The 20,974-nt window shown below is 32.6% G+C and overlaps 1 protein-coding gene across 1 annotated transcript; it reads right to left on the bottom strand.

The window, feature by feature from the left end:
* Positions 1-17,641: 17,641 nt before the first annotated feature.
* LOC148240236 (uncharacterized) lies at positions 17,642-18,223 on the bottom strand. Its single transcript, XM_088212103.1, has 3 exons — positions 18,064-18,223; positions 17,809-17,949; positions 17,642-17,706 (listed from the first exon to the last, which is right to left on the bottom strand). Exons 1-3 carry the CDS (start codon positions 18,221-18,223, stop codon positions 17,642-17,644), a joined length of 366 nt encoding a protein of 121 aa, XP_088068229.1.
* Between the last annotated feature and the right edge of the window lie 2,751 nt (positions 18,224-20,974).

The raw sequence follows: 20,974 nt of genomic DNA, 5'->3' as shown, positions 1-20,974 counted from the left end.
GCGTGGAGGTGGTGGATGACAAAGGTCTCTAATTAGTCGTCATTTGTTCAGTCTCTATGGTGGCAAACATTGGAAGCTCTTATCAAAAGTGCTTATTACTGTATGATGAGTGATGATTAAACTTGAAAATTTATGTTTAGAATGTTGGTTTTGGAGAAGAGAAAGAAAACTCTTTGGAATTAATGAGAGAAGAACTAAAGGATAATAGAGGATATATATATGTATAAGTATATTCTTTTCTTATCTCAAAAATTCTCTTACAATAATGCTACATATTGTTGAAGTAAGCATATATATTTGTAAAACATGTACATATAATCTATATTTTAAAGAAATCTAAGGTATCCTTGAATTTATTTTTTGATTTATCATAATCCTATATTTTAGAGAATTTTACTAAAATTTAGTAGAAACTAGTGATATGCTATTGGTTATTCTAAAAATATATGCAGGTATTATTTCCTGAAAAATAATAATTTATTAAAGAATTGGATGTTTTTGCTAATACTCAAAATTCTTGGGTTCTAGAAAAATGAGATACTTAAATTCTTTTTGAGAGATGAAATATAAAATTATTAAATAGATTGGTTGTAAGCCACCACCAAAGAATGGTGCATGGTCAAAGATTGTCTCAAGCTTAAAAAATTAGTATATCCCATATAAATGGTAAAACAAGAAGAAGAAATTTTCTCAAAGTTCTATTGAAGTGACTATGAAGTCATAACTATCTCTAAAAACTCTCTTTTATATAACATCTTATCATTCTTTTATAAAAAATCTTTCTTTTGATGGGACGACTAATATTGTAGTAATATATTTCATTAGTAATTCAATCTAATATGCTTTAACTAAGTATATTGGATTTATTTATCATAATTCATTATAAAAAGTAAATGGAAAATTATATGTCATATTTAAATCAACAGATGTTCAGTATTTGGAAGGCTCATAAACAGATATTTGAGCTTCTTTCGATGCTCTTGAGGAATAAAAAAGCTTGCAGTTAAAATATGCAATATTATTATAAATTTTAAGAGCATTTTTCTTAAGAGTTACAAGAACCAAATTCCTAAGTTGATTGTTTTCCTCATATATAACTTCACAAGCTTTATTTGATGCTCATCAAACTTGAAACATGATATCTTGTTAAACTTAATCTTGTATGGATCAGGAAGGAACATATTAAGTTTATTCTTCTAGTGAAACTCCCAGTGAGATGTGTAAACCAAATTGAAGTCATTCAACTGCAACAATAATTTTAATTTTCTTCATATAGTTAGTAATTTATAATAAATAAAACCATCTAATAAAAACACATCTACAATGGAAAAGGATGTTGGTATGGATGACATAAAGGAAGCCTTACTTAGTAGAAATGAGTGCAACATGGTCTTAGGTTCCGTAAGATTTTGTTTGTACAGATCATCTCCAAAACTTCCTCTTTTAAACCTTATTACCTCATATTTAGACTCTAAAAAATATTAACATTGAATATCTAGATTTTATATTTCTATCTGAAGATTAAGAAGAATGGAAAGAAATATATTTTTTTTCTTTTTTCGAATGAATGGAGGTTAAGTTTGTATCATTGACTTTAATCTATAATATATAACTTGAGAGTTTATGTAAGCTTTGGTAAATCAACTTTTCACTATACTTCGTTATTACACCAGTCAATTGAAGAACAATTGAAGTGTAATGGGAGGATAAATGATATACAGTTGAGTAGTTTATATAGGCCGTGAAAAATGTAGATTTTATTACGCTATAACTTATAAAATTTTTGAACTTAAATAAATAATCTATGAATATTTGGAAAGTGGTTTTATTTTTTGAAATCTTTAATAATATGAAATACATAGAGAAGGTAAATAACTTTTCACAAAACTTCTTCTTTGCATCAATCAAGAGAACTAATTAATTATTGAAGAACAATTATAATGTGAGAAGAGAATAAACATGTAGGGTTGATTATTTTATGTAGGCTGTGAAAAATATAAGTTTTATTTTATATTGTAACTTATAAAATCTTTTAACTCAAATAAAGAATCATAAACTATTTAAAATAAATAGAGAATTATGGCTACTTAAAAAGTGATTTCTTAAATAAAGAATCCATGTCTATTTGTGACGTGATTTTATTATACTTATTTGATATTTTACTTAATTTATATAAAATGCTTATGAACAATTATTTTATTAGTTTTATGGCTGCTATTATAATACAAAATAAGTCATTTCAAATAAAATTTACTTTTTAATATAATCTTTATGCGGAAGAACTCGTTAGCCATTTACTTTGAAAAGTAAGAAATAATTTTGTTGAGATATGTTAAAAGTTTATCACACCACAATATTTTTTTGAATTATAAGCAACAAAAGCTAGATCTTCTGGTCGTTTTAATTTGAAAAATCCTCTAACAATTTATATAATTTTATATTCTTTTTCTATTTTTAGAAGATAATTTTTATGGGAATCCAAAATTTTGTATGAAGATAGTGGGTACTATTAGAACAATGAAGCTCAAAAGGAAAAGTGAATTAAGGAAAATAAGATAGATGAAAATAGCCTTGAATATTTTCTACTAACTATTTTTTAATTTTGTAATTTTTGTCTTTAGAAGACTAATTTTTGTCTTTAGAAGAATGTAAATAAATTTGTTGACCACACAAGTATGACAACATAAATTTTTATTAAAAATTATAGCTAGTTATCTCTTAAAATTCCTCTTTTTCATTATTTTCTCATTATCCTCCTAATTTGTTTCTTTTCTTAATTCCATAATTATAACCACTTTATATCGCACACTATTATCACATCATCTCAAGTTCCAAAACCATACTCATCTATCAGTTTCCCTCTAATCCATATTTATTCCAAAAATTCACATACTAGAATTTTTCGCAAGTTTCTGGTCAAATCAAGACATCCATAACCCCTCAGCAGGTATCCCCTATTCTTGATTTGCCCCAATACAATCATTAAGTTAAAGTTATTAAAATTTTAAAGTTTTTTTTTAGATTGCACGGGTGACTCTGTTATCCAATTAGTACCATTATGGGATTAGAATTTCTACTATTACAAAGGGATACACACACAACGAAAACACACACAATGGTCGCAGTAGTTCGTTGCCAGGTGACCTAGAACACAACACACACCTCCATCACATCTAGAAGAGTTTCCATCCACCGAAGGATAGGGTTCACTACACCATTGAAATTTAGCCATACCAATCTTAAACTAGTTAACTGTAAATTTTTGCTTCTTCCAAGGTTTTGTTTTGTTTTCCTTTTCTTCCTATTCTAGTTAAGATTAATTTTTTTATTTTTTCTAACAGACTAATTATATTCCCTAGAGACTTTCTTAGTTAACATTAGTTAACCTTACTCTATATATCACAATATGAGTAGGTAACCTGTTTTGATGTTTCTTTGGATGTAAATAATTATTAGCTTCAACCTGCTTTATCTATTTTCGAGGCTAGAAGTCCAATAAAATATCCCCAACACATCTTAATCATCAGAACTGAATATCCTTCCAACTAAACCAGAAGCCTACTTAGGCTTAGCCCATTCGGTAATATTTTTAATTCTTCTGATTTATTTCTGTTTTAATTTATTTTAATATGTGTAACACCCCATTTCATTCTTATTTCCCTTATTTTCTTCTAGTTTGCCCAACTCTTCCTTCCTAGCCTATTTAAAAGTATACCTAATCAGTATTTAAGTTTCAATTACAACTACCCTTTTTTCAAAATAAAAAAAAACAATCAAACCTAGAGACTTACTGAGCTTAGTCTGACCTAAATTGCCGGAGCTTTAGATTTGGGCCTAACGAGTTATAAACCCAACCTGCTAACCACCCCAAAAAAAAACTCATCTTCTTCCTCTCGACGCCTGGGACATCCATGAAACCTCAATCACTCCTTGTTTCACCAGATTTCAAACTTATCACACTACAGCGTCATATACATAATGCTTTCAAATTTTTTCAATATCTTCATTCTCAAATATTCTTAAAATAACTAATCTCTACACAATACCATAATATTCTTTCAATCAAAAAATAAAATCACCACATTATTTCAAATTTGGGGATTAAAAGTAATAAATTACTCTTACTTTTTCCTAGATTTTGGGACGAATGACGGTCGCAGTGCAATGAATCTTTTTTTATCGATTATTTACACAAAATGAGTTGACAAACTTTACGTTACCTCAGCATTTAGCCTAGGACACCGAACTACCTTTAGATTTAAGATTAGAATTAATAGTCATCTAAGTTAAAGAATTTACCTTTGGATCGCCACCAGTACGACGCCCAAAGTGAGCTTGCGCAATTCCCCCCCCCCTCCTTCCTTCCTTGGCCATCAACTCTTAAGTCTTTTAGGCGTTTTTTTGTCGCTAAAATTTCGAGAAACATTTGTTATATTTATAGCCGCTCTAATTAAATTCGAATCATCAAAATTTGAGGAATAGATCATGATCGTTGATTATACAACTTTAAATTTATCAGCAACTTTTCAATATATCCATATGGTCCTTTTTTCTTAATTTATTAAAATTTCCAAAATTTCAAATTTATTTAATAAATTTTACACATCACCTCATCAATCATAAAGCATTTATATATGTATAATTTTTTTTTGGTCATTACAATTTTCCCCTATAGAAATTTGGTGCTCCAAATTTCTATAGTACACCAAACAACTTGGGATACATGGCTTTAAAGTCTGATTCTAGCTCCCAAGTAGCTTCGCACTGTGAGTAATTCTGCCGTAGTACCTTGACAAAGGAAATAGTTCTTTTGTGAAGCATTCTCTCTTGAGGCTCCATAATATGAACGGGCACTTCCTGATAAGATAAGTATTCTTGAAGTGAGTGAGGCTTGTACAATAGAACATGTGAAGGAACAAGATTATACTTGCATAAAATTGATACATGAAAGATGTTAACTCGAGATAATTTCAGTGGCAATGCTAATGTAACACCCTGCCTATCACTGTGCTAAAATGATTTAAAAACTCTATTTATTTAGGTCGTTGGCTGCCTTAAACTTAAATTAATTTATACTGTTTAACATTTCTTGAGATTCATGATCTTGATCTATTTTTATTTTATTTATTTATTATTTTTATTTTTATTTTATCTTAAAATATTTTAAATTATTTTATTTTATTTCAAAGGGAAAATTTAGAAAAAAAAATAAGAAAACAGCAAAACGAGAGAAAACTTGCTCGTGGGAAAAATCCCACGAGAAAACAGTTTGCCCGCACAGGTGCTGGGCACTGTGCGTGCGTGCATGCGCCCACAGTGGCCGCGGGTGCTGGGCATAACATGCATGTCCACTCCGCACGTTAACACGCATGGGATGTACACACAACGCTCATGTCCCCTCTGCATGCACGCACACACGGGACATGCACACAACATACACATTCCCCCCTGCGCAGACGGCGCGGTGTTAGGACCTGCGCGTGCATCCTATTGAGCGTAGGCAGGCTGTCCACACGTCACTTCATGCACAGATTGGTGCTGCAAATTGTGCGCGCACCATTTGTGCAGCAGGCCTTCACGGACAGGCCCTGTGTACCTAGGGCCTGCGCGCACGGTGCCTAGTGTGTTAAGGCCCTGCGTGCGTAGCAGCAGGCCTGTGCACCTACAAGCTAACCCGTAGCACGCCGACTGAGCACTACCACCTTGGGTAGTGCACTGCTGCTACTTTAGGCAGCGCACTGCCGCCGTCGATAGAGGAAACTTTTTTCCCTCATTTTTTGTGCCAAGAATCTTTTTCTCATCTCTCTTCACTAGATTTCGCCAATTGGCACAAATCCAACAGTTTTAAAATTCTATAAATTGCCCTTCCCTTTTTCTTCCTCTCGACACTTCCATTTCTTTTATTTTTCAAAGGTTTAGAGATAGATAGACAAATAGTAAAATAGTGAGAGAAGAAGAGAAAGAAAGGAAAATGGTGAAGAAGAAAATATCAATGTTTTGGTAAGAAATCTAGTATTGTTTTTGACATTTTAAGGAGTATTTTTAGATAATTAAATTTAATATGATAATTATCTTTTCTGTTTTATATGCCTCTATGTTCAAATGAGTTGAATTTTTCAGATTTTCGAGCATGTTATATGAATTACTGACACTTGATGAATTTGCATGTAATAAATGTAACATCTAGTCCATAATAATAAAAGTAAAAAGAAAAGAAAATAGAAAAGTAGAATAAAGCCTGCATGGTCTAAAGTATATATGCATTGACATGCATATTACATCAAGTGTCTCGTTAGGCTTTTTATCTCTGAGGGGTATCTATTTCCATTATCCTTTGGGGTATCTATCTCTCCCTCCCCTATCTGGTCTGGAAAGATGTAAAAGGATAGCTCCCAGTGGATGATAGCGTGCCCTCTATGAGAGTGGTATCACACTATCTGTAGGGGTCACTTGTGGCTAAGTAATGTCGTGACTATAGAATCTGTTAGAATCACTATGATTGGTATGGCTACGGTCATAGATCGTACCATGGTTTGGCCAGCCCAAAATAGGATTGAGCAAATTGCTGCATTTGTATCTGATATGGTCATTCCAGTTAGGTAGCTAGAAATCTGCATCTACCCTCTAAGATGGAAGTTTATAATGACTTTGTGAAGCATGACATAAAATATCTGTGCATTTCATGATTTGTTTAATTTTCTCTATTATTTGGTATGATATATGTATATTTGATTTTTTGTGCAAACGTACTATTTTGATATTCAAATAAATGGTTTCATTTACTAATGATGAGTTAGATAAATAAGAAAGCTAAACAGTGAGATTAAATAATAAAATTTTGAAATCTTACGATGTTAATTTAATACTATTTTTCTTACTGAGCATATAAAACTCACTCTTTCCAACCCCCTCCTCCCCAGATGAGGAAGAAAATGTGGAACCGCAGGTAGATTTACCCTTGAAAGTCTATGAGGATCCCGTGGATTCATAAGTCTTAGTGCATGACTGTTCCCGCACTCTATTGAATTCCAATAGCATAATGGAAAAAGTGGCCCTTATGTTTTGTATTTTGTTGCCACATCTGGCCTCAGTGATATATGTATTTAGAACATTATATATATTTGTAAGGGATTTGTTAATGTTTGATTCTACTACATAAATATTATCATGCACTCGTTATTCTAAATCTGTATCTGACACTCATTTACCTTAATTGGCAACTAGGATGTCACAGCTAACTTTTAAGCAAGCATTCTAATTCTTTCCAAAATTTCAAAAGGTCTGATGAAGTGGGGATTTAACTTTTCTCTCTTTCCAAATCTGGTAACATCCTTTAGAGGAGTAACCCTAAGGAATACATTACCTACTTCAAACTTCAAGTCCCTTCTTCAAGTGTCTGCATAACTCTTTTCTCTGTTCTGAGCTATTTGGATATTCTTGATATTGACAATCTTCGCCATAGTCTCGTCCACAAAATCAGGACCAATTAATTTTCTTTCTCCCTATTTTTTCCCAACAGATTGGGCACCTACAAGGTCGACAATATAGTGTTTTATAAGGTGCCATGTCGATGCTTGCCTAATAACTGTTATTGTTAGAAAATTTTATTAGTCACAAATGATCATCCCAGTGATCTCTAATATTGAAAACATATGCTCTGAGCCTATCCTCAAGTGTACGAATGGTTATCTTGGATTGGCCATCAGTCTGAGGATGGAATGATGTACTAAAAAATAGCTTGGTTCTCATTGCTTGTTGAAAACTTTCCTAAAACTTAGAAGTGAACCTGGGACCTATGTCTGATACTACTGACACTAAAATCCAATACAATCTAGCTATCGCTTTGATGTATGTCCTGGCCTACTTATCCAAGGGATTAGTCATCTTTATAGCTAAAAAATATGATGATTTGGCAAGTCAGTCCACAATCACCCAAATGGTGTCATGACCAGCACAGGCCCTGGGCAAACCCACCACAAAGTCTATTACAATATGTTCTCATTTGCATTTTTATATTGATAGTGGTTGTAATAATCCACTTGGTCTCTGGTGTTCTGCCTTAACTTGCTGACATGTGAGACATTTTGAGACAAAAGTAGTTATATCATCCTTCATACCACTCCACCAAAACTAATGCCTTAAGCTTTGATACATCTTTGTGTTGCCCGAGTGAATAGTGAACTTTGAATTGTGAGCATCACCTGAAATATCTCTCTTTAGTTCTTCAACATTAGGAATACACAACTTGTCTTGGAACTTGAGCAAACCATCATTTGAGACTCTGAATTCTAGCTTTAAACCTTGTTTTGTGTCCTTTCTGATGGCTGCTAGAGTTGAATAGTTCAACTGAGCCTCTTTAATTCTTTAAATTAACTCAAGTTGGATTATTAATTTTTTCATTATGTAACATTTTTTCTGTCTTAGAGTTGTAAACCCCATGGCTTCTTTCATTTGCTACTCTGAAATCATTATATGAGCTAACATGGATGTTTTTTTCTACTAAGGGCATTAACCACCACATTATCCTTACCTGGGCAGTACAATATCTTGTAATCATAATTTTTTAGGAGCTCCATCCAATGCCTCTGGCACATGTTGAGATCTTTCTAGGTAAAGATGAACTTCAGACTTTTATAATCAGTAGAAATCTCAAAAGTCTCCCCATATATATAATGACACCAAATCTTCAAGGCATAGATGATAGCAACAGGCTCCAAGTCGTGGGTGGGATGTTTTCATTCATGAGTTTTCAATCGTTTAGATCTATAGGCTATAACTCGTCCATGCTACATTAGCACACAACCCAATCCCTAATATGAAGCATCACTATACACTATGTATCCCCCAGTCCCATTCGGTAGAGTCAATACAGGTGTGGTAGTCAATCATTTCTTAAGCTTTGCAAAGCTCCTCTCATATGCTTCATCCCATTTAAACTTGACATCCTTCTTCATGAGTCGTGATAGGGGAGCTACAAGTTTTGAGAACCCTTTTACAAATCTATGGTAATATCCAGCCAATCTTAAGAATCCCCTAACTTCCTTGACTATAGTAGGTTGTTCCCAATTCAGCATCATTTCAATCTTACGTAGATCTACTGATACTCCATTAGTTGATATTACATGTCTCAAAAATATGACTCGATATATCCAAAACTCACACTTACTTAGCTTAGCATATAATTTCTTCTCTTTAAGAACATGTAAAGCTTGTGTCAAATGTTAATCATGCTTTTCCCAGCTATTAAAGTATATTAGAATATCATCAATGAAGACTATAACAATCTAATCTAAAAATGGTCTGAAGATTTTATTCATCAAATCCATGAAAATTGCAGGTGCATTGGTTAGTTCAAACTACATGACTATAAATTCAAAATGTACATATCTTGTTTAAAAAGCTGTCTTTGGAATGTCTTCAACTTTGACCTTCAATTGATGATATCGCGAACGCAAGTCAATTTTTTAAAACACCTTGGCACCCTGAAGCTGACCAAAGAGATCATTGATTCTAGGAATAGGATATTTATTCTTGATTGTAACCTTATTCTACTCCCTGTAATCAATACAAAACCTCATTGTTTAATCTCTCATTTTCGTAAAGGTGACCCCAGCACCCCAAGGTGATACACTATATTGGATGAAGCCCTTATCTAACAGTTCTTGAATATGTTTTCCCTATTCTTTTGTTTTAAAATGACTCATTCTCTAAAGGGCTACTGAGATTAAATAGGTTCTTTGTTGGAGGCCGATTGCAAATTTAACATCTCAATCTACTGGTAACCCTAGTAGGTCTTCAGGAAAAATATTGGGGAATTCTTGAGCTATAGAGATGTCTAGCAGATTAATCCCTTATGTTATTTTACCTATTTCCAAAAAAAGATCTCGAGTCAATTTTTTTAAGTAAAATTTAATTGAATTAATGTTTATTTCCACATGTAATAGATTAAAATAATGAAAACATTAACAAAAAAATGTCTCTTCATTAGGGATATAGAATATATCTTTTGTAGTGATAGTCCATCATAACATAATAGGCATCTAACCACTCCATTCCCAAAATTACATCAAAATCCTCAAAATCTAACAATATTAGGTCTATTGCTAATTCCTTACCAGCAATCTCTACAATGCAGTTCTTATATATCACATCAATATATAGCAGCACCCCACGCACCAGGGTTGATACGACTAACCTACAATGTAGTGCAAGTGGATTGACATTTATATGTGATGCAAATGTGGGTGATATGAATGAATGTGTGGATCCAAAATATATTAAAACCATAGTAGGATGTTTAGAGATAGAAAACATACCTTGGATGACTCCTAGTGCTGCCTTGGACTTTTTTGTGGAAATAGCAAATGCCTATCCTGGAACTATAGGTCTAGCTTGTCATGAGAGCTCTAGGCAGTTATGGACCATATGTTGGGTTCTACTGCACTTGTAGCATGCATTGTTGAGATGATAACAAGGTCTAGTCCCGTGATTCTTACCACAATGTTGATAATTCTAATCTTGTCCAATATTCAAATTCCATGTGGTATAGATGGTGTAGTCCTAAGTCTTTTACTCTATTGATATGGTATTGCAGGTGCGAATCTACTATGTGGGGCTAAGGGTCTGGAATTGCCTGCAACTAGTGTGAAGCTCTGGAGTTCACTCTCAATCAACTATGCTTTAGTCAACACTTCCTTGTAGGTATAAAGTTCTAGTACATACAACTGACATCTGATCTTTGTACGTAAACCCCATTGAAATTTTTGGCCTTTTTTCCCTCATCGGTCATAACCACTAGAGCATAACGACCAAACTTTATGACTTGCGACCATATTCTGTGACTAATACATTCTCCTACCTAAATTGCATAGATTTGAACTCTCTCTGGTGGCGTACGTGCTCCGAAATATATTCTGTATTACATGCTGCCATAAAATCCTCCCAAGTGATTAGAGTAGACAAAATGATCTGCTTCAGCTCCCATTAATGCTGAGCTTCTACCACAAGCATGTAGAAGGCAAGAACAACCTTTTGTGTTAGAGTGACTTCCAATACCTTAAATGCCCTCTCAATCTCTTTTAGCTAATCTTCAACCTCCTCCATTGTGGATGCACTTGTAAAGTTAATAGGATTTGGCCTCTTATACCTCTCGATGTAACTTGGATCCATCATAGGTCGTACCAAGTCACACTGGGGAGGAATCGGATTCTGTTGGGGTGGACATGGTGGAGGGTTAGGCGCATCACCCCTAGGAGGCACTAGAGGATCCCTTACATCAACTCTTGCCTGTTGGCTATTAATGAATCTCTCCATCATATTGTAAAGATAATCAATGCCTTCTTGCAAAGAGTGTTCACGGGCAACTCTATAGAGTGGGGGCCTTCCTCACCTCATTTCTTATTTCTTGTAATCACAAGACGAAAATTTTCAAGGTTAGTCTTTTGGATATTCTGAGGAACTTAGGCTTTGATACCAATTGTAACAACCCAAAATTACATAAATAATATGGCTATTACTTTTCATTCATGCATATCAAAGTAAGTAATAACATTCATATTTTTTTATAAGGATTGTCATTCTCACAACTAATTCCAATATGCTTCAACTATAACATATTACAGGGTATTTAAATCTTTTTCCTACTATAATTGAAAGCTTAGAGATCAAATGATGCTTTAAAAATCTGAAAGATCAAATTCATAAAAAAAACAAGTGTCTCTCTATCATTTATTCCTTTTAAGCAAGATCTCCTTGTTGTGAAGGTTCTTTGGCTTAGTCCTGCACTCTTTGTTCTGAAATTTATAAAAAGGGGTTGAGCCACCACTTTCTCAATAAGAATAGTTTAAGACTCCAATCCAAAGATTGGAGATAATATACTGATCTAAACCATTACCTTTAGCTCTAGCTTACCACGCCCTTCCAACCATATGATTTCTACGTTTTATTACAACTACATTGATCTCACTAATCATATGTTTTTCACTTACATATACATCATTTCATTCAAAAGATATCCATAGTTTCCCAATCTCAATTACATAACATTATAATCACATTAATTGAACAAACTTGGTTGACGAACATGATTTATGCGCCGCTAATGTAGTGGCTTGTCGAGCATTTGACAAACTCACACCATCCATTTCAAATGGGATTTATCCCGTGGACACACGAGCAATCCAACCCATAGGATTTCCTTTTCCTCTTCCCATTCTGACTTTTGTAGGTTTCCCGATAATAGGGAGATCTGCGAGAACTCTTACCCATATCTTACCATTTCTTCGGAATCGTCCGCTCATAGCATGATGGAATTGTCAAATATAAAGTATCATAAAGTATCCTTTCTTCCCATATATTTCAAATCATCCATAAGGTATCCATTAAAATGTAACTAAATTCTCATAAATTACTTTTGCTTTATTCACAATCTCACAAACGCAATATCATATTCGTATTAATTACATATATCCACACATAAAATACCCTTCCTTAACACATATCACACATATAAATACCTTTTCTTAAACACATATTCATGCATATAACATCTTTCCTTAAGCACGTAGAATATTCTATCTCATGTACACATTCACATAACAACATATTTTTATTATTCACCAACACAACAAATAAAAAAAGCTCATGGACTCATTATCATATCATATAATATCGTTCAGTCATAATCATGGAAGGAGATGAAAATTCGCACTATCAACATGGACCAAATCATAGATTCCACAAGTCATAGTTATGGTCATAGTTATGATTTCACGTTGTCTCCTAGGGACATAGTCATAGTTACAGTCATAATTACAATTCACATCGTCCCCCAGGGATACAATCATAGTTACAGTCATAGTTACAGAGTAATAAGCAGACCGTGAGATAAAGTTCATGATCATTCCATACTAATCCGAAACTGCACATTTACTCGCATCACCCCAATAAGAAATCCTTGGTACTTTACTAATTTCAATTAATTCTTATAAGAGACCTATTTCTTTATTTCTAAATGTCTAATTTATTCATTCCAAATAATCGAACTCATTCTCTCTTAAAATAATTTAAGTTGTCAAGGATATCTAAAAAGGTTGGTCACATAATTACACTCAATTATTTACTTCATGAAATTATTTATTCACTCCCTAATTTATACTCGTCCAACACTTCGACATTTCTTCATGATAATATTCGCTATTAATCTTAAATTATTTATACCCATTTTACAACGACTTAAATACTTTATTATTGTTTATCAATCACTAATTCTTAATGCACTTTCCTTATTTTATTATTATTTTTATCTTTTTATAATGTCATAGCTTTTATTGCTATCAATACTACAATATAAATTACCATTTCTAGGAATTTAATAAAAGCTTTCTTAAATTAACTTAAGTAATTCTCAAGACTTTTGGTCCTTGATATTTATTTTTGTTTACACAACCCATTACTATTCATTCACAATATGAGTAGGTGATCTATTTGGATGTTTCTTTGGATGCAAATAATTATTAGCTACAACCTACTTTATTTGTTTTATAGGCTAGAAGTCCAATAAAATATTCCTCCCTAACCCATCTTAATCATCAGAACTGAATACCCTTCCAATGAAACAATAAGCCCACTAAGGCTAAGCCCATTTGGTAATATTTTAAAATCTTTTGATTTATTTCTGTTTTAATTTATTATAATATGTGTAACACCTCATTTCATTCTTATTTCCCTTCTTTTCTTTAAGTTGACCCAACTCTTCCTTTCTAGCCCATTTAAGGTATGTCAAATCATAATTTAAGTTTCTATTACGATTATATTTTTTCTATAAAAAAAAATCAAACCAAGAGGCCTACTAGGCTTGCTCTGACCCAAATTACTAGAGCTTTTAGATCTAGGCCTAACGGTTTGTAAACCCAACCTGGTACCCACCCCAAGAAAAAACTCATCTTCTTCCTCCTGATGCCTGGGACATCCAGGAAACCTCAATCGCTCCTTGTTTCACCATATTTCAAACTTATCACACTACACCATTATATACATAATGCTTTCCAAAATTTTCAATATCTTCATTCTCAAATATTCTTAAAATAACTAATCTCTACAGAATACCATAATATTCAGTCAGTCAGAAAATCAAATCACTACATTATTTGAAATCTGGGAATTTAGAGTAATAAACTACTCTTACTTTTCCCTAGATTTTGGAATGAACGATGATTGTGGTGCGATGAATCTTTCTTTTATTAGTTATCTACATAAAATGAGCTGATAAACTTTATGTTACCTCAACATTTAGCATAGGACACCAAACTACCTTTGGGTTCAAGATTAAAATTAATATAAGTCATTTAATGTGAAGAATTTGCCTTTAGATTGACAGTGGTACGCTGCCAAAAGTGAGCTCACACGACTACTTTCTCTCTCCTTCCTTCCTTGGCCAACGACTCCTAATTCTCTTAGGGTTTTTTTGTTGCTAAAATTTAAAAAAAAAAACCTTAGTTATATTTATAGCCTCTCTAATTAAATATAAACCGTTTAAATTTAAAGAATAAATCATGGTCGTTGATTATACAACTTTAAATTTCTCAACAACTTTCCAATTGAGTTCCTATCGTCCATTTTTCTTAATTTATTAAAACTTCCAATTGCGTCCTTAGCATATTTCATCAAATCTATGTCGAGTTTGGGTGTGCGGCTCGTTTTATGATATTTTATGGCAGCGTGAGGTGGTTTGGTAGTGGCGCTCTAGTGGCGATGCTCCAATGACGGTGCATGGTGAACTAGGGACATGCGTGTGGTGATTTCGCTGACCAAGATCATGTGTCTATGATAAAATCTTGATCTGCTTTTGTATTTTAATTATTTCCATAAGTGTTTGTCATCTAACTAATGTATTTTCTCTTTGCAAAAGAGGGAATTATCTAAATACTACCATATTTAGAGGAGAGCGTAGATATGACCCAATAAGAATTCTGACATTTTTTCCGATTCGATTGTAGTTAAGGGATTTGGTTAGTCTCATTCATAGGCCTCTAGGTTTTTATAAAACTTTATTTTTTATTAAGATGAATTGTTTAAGACCTTTCAAATTATTTAAGTTTTCTAACATGATTTTCACGAACTCATCATGTGTGTGTGCAATTGCATATGATTGGAGATCTATATTGTGTTGTGTATTATTTATGTTTATGTGTGCATATTGTCACTAGGGTGTATATGCAGATTTTGTGCCATCTAGTTACTGAGATGTCATGATGCATATATATATATATATTTAATTGTATGTTGTATGATGTATTTAATTGTATGTTGCATATGATTGGAGATCTATATTATGTTGTGCATTATTTATGTTTATGTGCGCATATTGTCACTAGGGTGTATATGCAGTTTTTGTGCCATCTAGTTACTGAGTTGTCATGATGCATATATATATATATATTTAATTGTATGTTGTATGTTGTATTTATATTTATTGTTAGTGGATATGAGTGAATAACTTGTATGTGCATGCTATGGAATACATACATGCCTCGTGCAAATATGAAGTATACCTATGTTGTATGTGTTGTGTGTATACATATATTCATTTAAGTCGAGGACCGTGCATATAAGATGTATATATTATGGTTATTGTGTAGGCATGTTTATGTATAATACATATGATGTAGGTGCATTTATGATGAAAAAACCTAACAACATAACCTCGTGCAACAATTTAAAATAGAAATCACATCCCTTATCTCTTTAAATTAAATATTTAAAATTTATGAAGTTGGTCTAACATTCGAAATAAATACTTGCAATAAACAAAATAAAAAATCATAAGTCTTACTAAAGTAAGATAAATAGATCCACTAGGATTCCCCTTCACTGCTTAGGAGAGGAATTTTAGGTGTCTTGATCTGAAAAAAATGAATAATAAATAGGGTGAGCTAACAAGATCAGTAAGTGGGTAAGTACCATCAAATGATAAAATAACCTCATTTAAGTTTGTATAAAACATAAAACATCCGACGGGAGAGATTTTAAAGTACATTTCATTCTTTCCTTAAAAATATGTGATGCCGAGATTATACTTGTTAGTCAGATCTACTTGTCATCTTATTCATGAATTAATTACCATCTATTTCAAATTTTTCCCATAACGAACAATTACAATTCCAATTCACTTTTCCCTATCCCTATGGTTTCAACACACTGTAATTCCTCACTAATTTCTTGTTTATATTATTCACATATTACGATCCATTCTTCACTCATTATGACACAACATGTCACTACATCATATTGCAATTTTTCTTATCATTCGCCCTTTAAGGGCCTAAACACTTCATTGAACATTACATCTCAATTGTGTTCTATACCATATTCTTGATACTTAGTTCTAGGTTCATTTTTATTCATTTTTTGTTTTATTAACAAATAGTTTCATTGCACGATGTCATTTCTTCTAGCATCAATGAGGGCATTAAGGATCTCCTTTACCACGACGATATATCACATCACTTTATCACTTTCACTTCCCTATTGCACCCAAACACGGAATAGTTATGCATTGAGCATCACTTATCACTTTATACATACACCTGAACACGGGACAGATATGTACGAGACTTCCCATCCACATATGGCTGAGGATATATCCATGGGTAGGGTTCACCACACTTCACTTACCAAATTAGCTATGTGCACACACTCCCCTCCTTGATACTCGTTAAATTGATTTTTAAATCTTTTAGGATTCTTTCTCACTTCTATTATTTCCTTATTAAGGTTGCTACTCTAGGATCAATTTACTCCTATGGTTTACTACTAACTTGTTTTTTTGCCTTTCCTAACTTGATCTTCTCTATTTTCGATATCTCTAATTTAATTCAAATCTACTATGTTACTCAAATATTTCTAACTCTACTCACTAACCATATTTAAATCCCCTAATTCATACTTAACTTTCATTATCATATTTACTCATAACTTTAATTACATTGTAAATTTATTTCCTTCTCAACATATCTCCTTTTAATATTCATTCCTAATTTAATTTAAAATATAATGAAGCGATAAAATAATACACAAAAATCTTAAGAACATTGCATAATAAAACATAAAAAATATAAAGAATAATTTTAACAAAACATTGAAAGAATTTATAAATTAAAGTCGAAGGTCCCGTCGGCATCCTGAACCAATTTGTTAATTCAAATAAAATAAATTCTATTTGTCTGGTAACTATTTTTATAAGAAAATTCTATTAGTGGCAAATGATTATTCCAAGATCCACCAAAGTCTAAAACACATACTTGTAGCATATCCTCCAATGTACGAATGGTTCTCTCAGATTGTCCATTTGTTTGAAGATGAAAAGCAGTGTTGAAGGATAATTGCCTGCCCATGGCTTACTGAAAACTTGTCCAAAACCTGGAGGTAAATCTAGGGTCTCTATTAGACACCACTAAAACAAGAATCCCATTTAGTCTACAATCTCATGGATATAAGTTCTAGTTAACTTGTCCAAGGAGTCTATCATTTTCACTATCAGGAAGTGGGAGGACTTGGTTAACCTATCCACAATCACCCAGATAGCATTGTGGCATGCTTGAGTCCTTGGCAATCCAATCACGAAGTCCATGGTGATATGTTCTCATTTCCACTCGAGAATTGGCAAAGGTTGGAGGAGTCCACAGGATGCTATTGTTCTACTTTCACCTGTTGACAAGTAAGGCATTTGGAAACATACTCAGTGATGTCTTTTTTTCATGCCATTCCACCAAATCAAGAATCTCAAATTTTGATACATTTTAATAGTACCTGGATGCATGGAAAATTTGGAGCAATGAGCCTTAATCAAAATGCCTTTTTTTAGTTCATCATTATTGAGAACACACACCCTGTCATTAAATCTGAGTAACCCATCATCTGACACTTTGAACTCTGGCTTCAAACCTTGCTCTTTATCATTCCTAATGGCCAACAATGGGGAGTTAGTCAATTGGGCATCTCTGATCTATTGAAGTATTGTAGGTTGGACACTTAAACTCGCTAAATAAACACCTTTAGCCTAACCATGAAGTTGAATTTCCCGCATAGCCTGTAACAACTTCCACTTAGAAACCATTATGGAAGCCAGTGTACCTACATTCTTTCTGCTAAGTGCATCAGCTACTATATTACTCTTGCCTAGATGATACAAGATCTTACAATCATAATCTTTTAGGAGTTCCATCCTTCAACTCTAGCGCATGTTGAGATCCTTCTAAGTAAAAATATATTTCAAACTTTTATAGTCAGTATAGATCTCGAATGTCTCACCACACAAATAATGACACTAGAGTTTCAAGGCATAAATAATTGCAGTAAGCTCTAAGTCATGAGTTGGTTAATTTTGTTCATGTATCTTCAATTATCTTGACCCATAAGTTATGACTCGTCCATGCTGCATCAGTACACATCCTAATTCCTGATAAGACGCATCACTGTATATTGTATATCCACTAACTCCATTCAGTAGAGCCAATATAGGCGTAGTGGTTAACCATGTCTTGAGCTTTGTGAAACTTCTCTCATATGTTTTATCTCATTCAAATTTGACATCCTTCTTTGTAAGCCAAGTAAGAAGAGCTACAATTTTAGAGAATCCCTACACAAATCTATGGTAATACCCAACTAATCCTAAAAATCCTCTGATATCCTTAACTGTAGTAGGTTGTTCCCAATTTAACACGGTCTCAATTTTTTAGGGATCCACTAACACACCATCTTTTGATATTGCATGTCCCAGAAAGACAACCTGATCAAGTAAAAAACCAACTTTGCATACAACTTCTTTTCTCTTAGAACTTACAAAACTTGAGCTAGATACAAAACATGTTCCTCCTTGCTCTTAGAGTAGATGAAGATGTCATCAATGAAGAGTATGACAAATTGATCCAAAAATTGTCTGAAGAGCTTATTCATCAGGTCCATGAAGATTGCAGGTATATTTGTTAACCCAGACGGTATGAGAAGAAATTCATAATGCACGTACCTACTCCAAAAAGCTCTCTTTAGAATGTCTTCAGCTTTTATCTTTATCAATGATACCTCGAATGTAAGTCAATCTGAGAAAGGACCGGTGCACCCTGTAAATGGCTAAAGTGATCATCAATTCTAGGGAAAGGGTACTTATTCTTGATTGTAACTCTATTTAACTCCCTCTAATCTATGCACAATCTCAATGTCTTGTCATTCTTCTTTGCAAATGTGACTGGAGAACCCCAAAGGGACACAATATACTATATGAAACCCTTATCCAAAAGTTCTTGAACTTGCTTCCTCAACTCCTTTATTGCAATTCGACCCATCCTGTATGGGGCCAATGAAATTGATTGAGTACTTGGCTTAAGATCGATGGCGAATTCCACTTCTTGATCTACAAGCAATCCTGGTAGGTCATCAGGGAAGACATCCAGGAATTTCCTAATTGCTCAAATTTCTTGGATATCAGTTCCTTTACTTGTCTTGCCTAATAGATATTAAGATTGTTAAATCACATCACATAAATTAAAATCAATAGATTATTTTCTTTGTACAATATATTTTTTTAAAATTATAAGAAACAAAAACTCAATTTTCTAGTCTTCTTAATCTAAAAAATCCTCTAACAATTTATTTAATTTTATAATGTTTTTTCAATTTTTAGAAGATGGTGAGTGCTAATGGAACAATAAAGCTCAAAAGGAAAAGTGAAGGAAGGAAAATCAGATAGATGGAATAACTTGGAATATTTTCTGCTAACTATTTTTCAATTTTGCAATTTTTTTATTTAGAAAACTAATTTAATGATAATGGTTAACAAAGTCTACCTTCTTCACATTTCTTTACCATACTATACATATCTCTGTATAGTTATTACCTTAATAATTGATTATAATTAGATAATTAAGTGTTAAATGCTTCAAAATATAAATAAATATGTCAATCATATAAGTATGACACCATAAATTTTTGTTAAAAAATTACAGAAACAAAACTTAGAGGATCACAATCACTTAATAATTTTTTATTTTAAATTAGTGATTTAAGAATAAAAAATACGTAACAAAAATGAGTTAATCTTTTAAATTCAAAGCGAAAGATGTTTCTCATTTTTTATGTACACATATGGTCTACATAAAAAAACTGTAGTAAAGTTGAATTTATTTTTTTGATTTTATCACAATAGTTTATTAAACAATAGAATATTTTTCCTAATATTCAAAAGTTTAGGCTTCACGAAAAATGTGATCCTTAATTCTTTTTTTTTTTTGTTAAGTATGAATGCTTGATCAAGATGCTAAATTTTTTATTTCATCCCTAAATTCTTATTGTTTCTTTTCATAGTTGGAACGAAAATGATATAATGGGAGAAAAAAAATTAAGAGTACACATCCTAGTGATATTATTAAGGTCAAAATTATTATGTTTTGAAGGAATGAACATCTAAAATTCTTATATTGTGAAAGATAATGCATGTGTCTTTGAGGATATAAGCTATTATGTTTATCAAAGACAAAGCTCTAGCTATTAGGAAAGAATGTTTTTAACACCTTCCTAAGGACTATTTCAGCCGTAGAAGTGTACAGTGCCACTGTAAGGATTGCCCTTTAATTCAAGTAAGAAATAAGTCAAGAACCCAAGAGGAGATATATTATCACTCATTTAAGGATTATAAGCAAACCATATTCCTATAATTATTTTCCTAATAAAGTGAAATGACACCTTTGGACCTTTGAGATAAGAATAGACAAGTATTATTAGAAAACATGACCAAACTTGTTAGGCACTGACCCAACAAGAAAGAATAGTATATCAATTAAGAATTGAGTTAAATAAGATGGCACCTTTAAAACCAATAGAGCATTTTTTTATAAATCCTCCTCAGGAATATGGAAACATGCATGGATAGTAATAAGATAGTTGTTAAGTGTACTTGCCTGCCATGGAAATATATGAAATT

The sequence above is a fragment of the Carica papaya genome, chromosome 9 (genome assembly GCF_054855325.1).
Source record: "Carica papaya isolate Zhongbai chromosome 9, ASM5485532v1, whole genome shotgun sequence".
NCBI lineage: Eukaryota > Viridiplantae > Streptophyta > Magnoliopsida > Brassicales > Caricaceae > Carica > Carica papaya.
This window is presented reverse-complemented; position numbering and strand designations above follow the sequence as displayed.

What these genes read in the sequence shown, in the direction of transcription:
- LOC148240236 (XM_088212103.1), bottom strand. Translation starts at nt 18,223, where the DNA reads ATGGAACTCCTAAAAGATTATGATTGTAAGATCTTGTATCATCTAGGC. An exon ending in GCGGGAAATTCAACTTCATG is followed by an intron (nt 17,950 to 18,063) that starts GTTAGGCTAAAG and finishes GGAATGATAAAG; the next exon opens with AGCAAGGTTTGAAGCCAGAG. An exon ending in CAAATTTTCCATGCATCCAG is followed by an intron (nt 17,707 to 17,808) that starts GTACTATTAAAA and finishes ACTTGTCAACAG; the next exon opens with GTGAAAGTAGAACAATAGCA.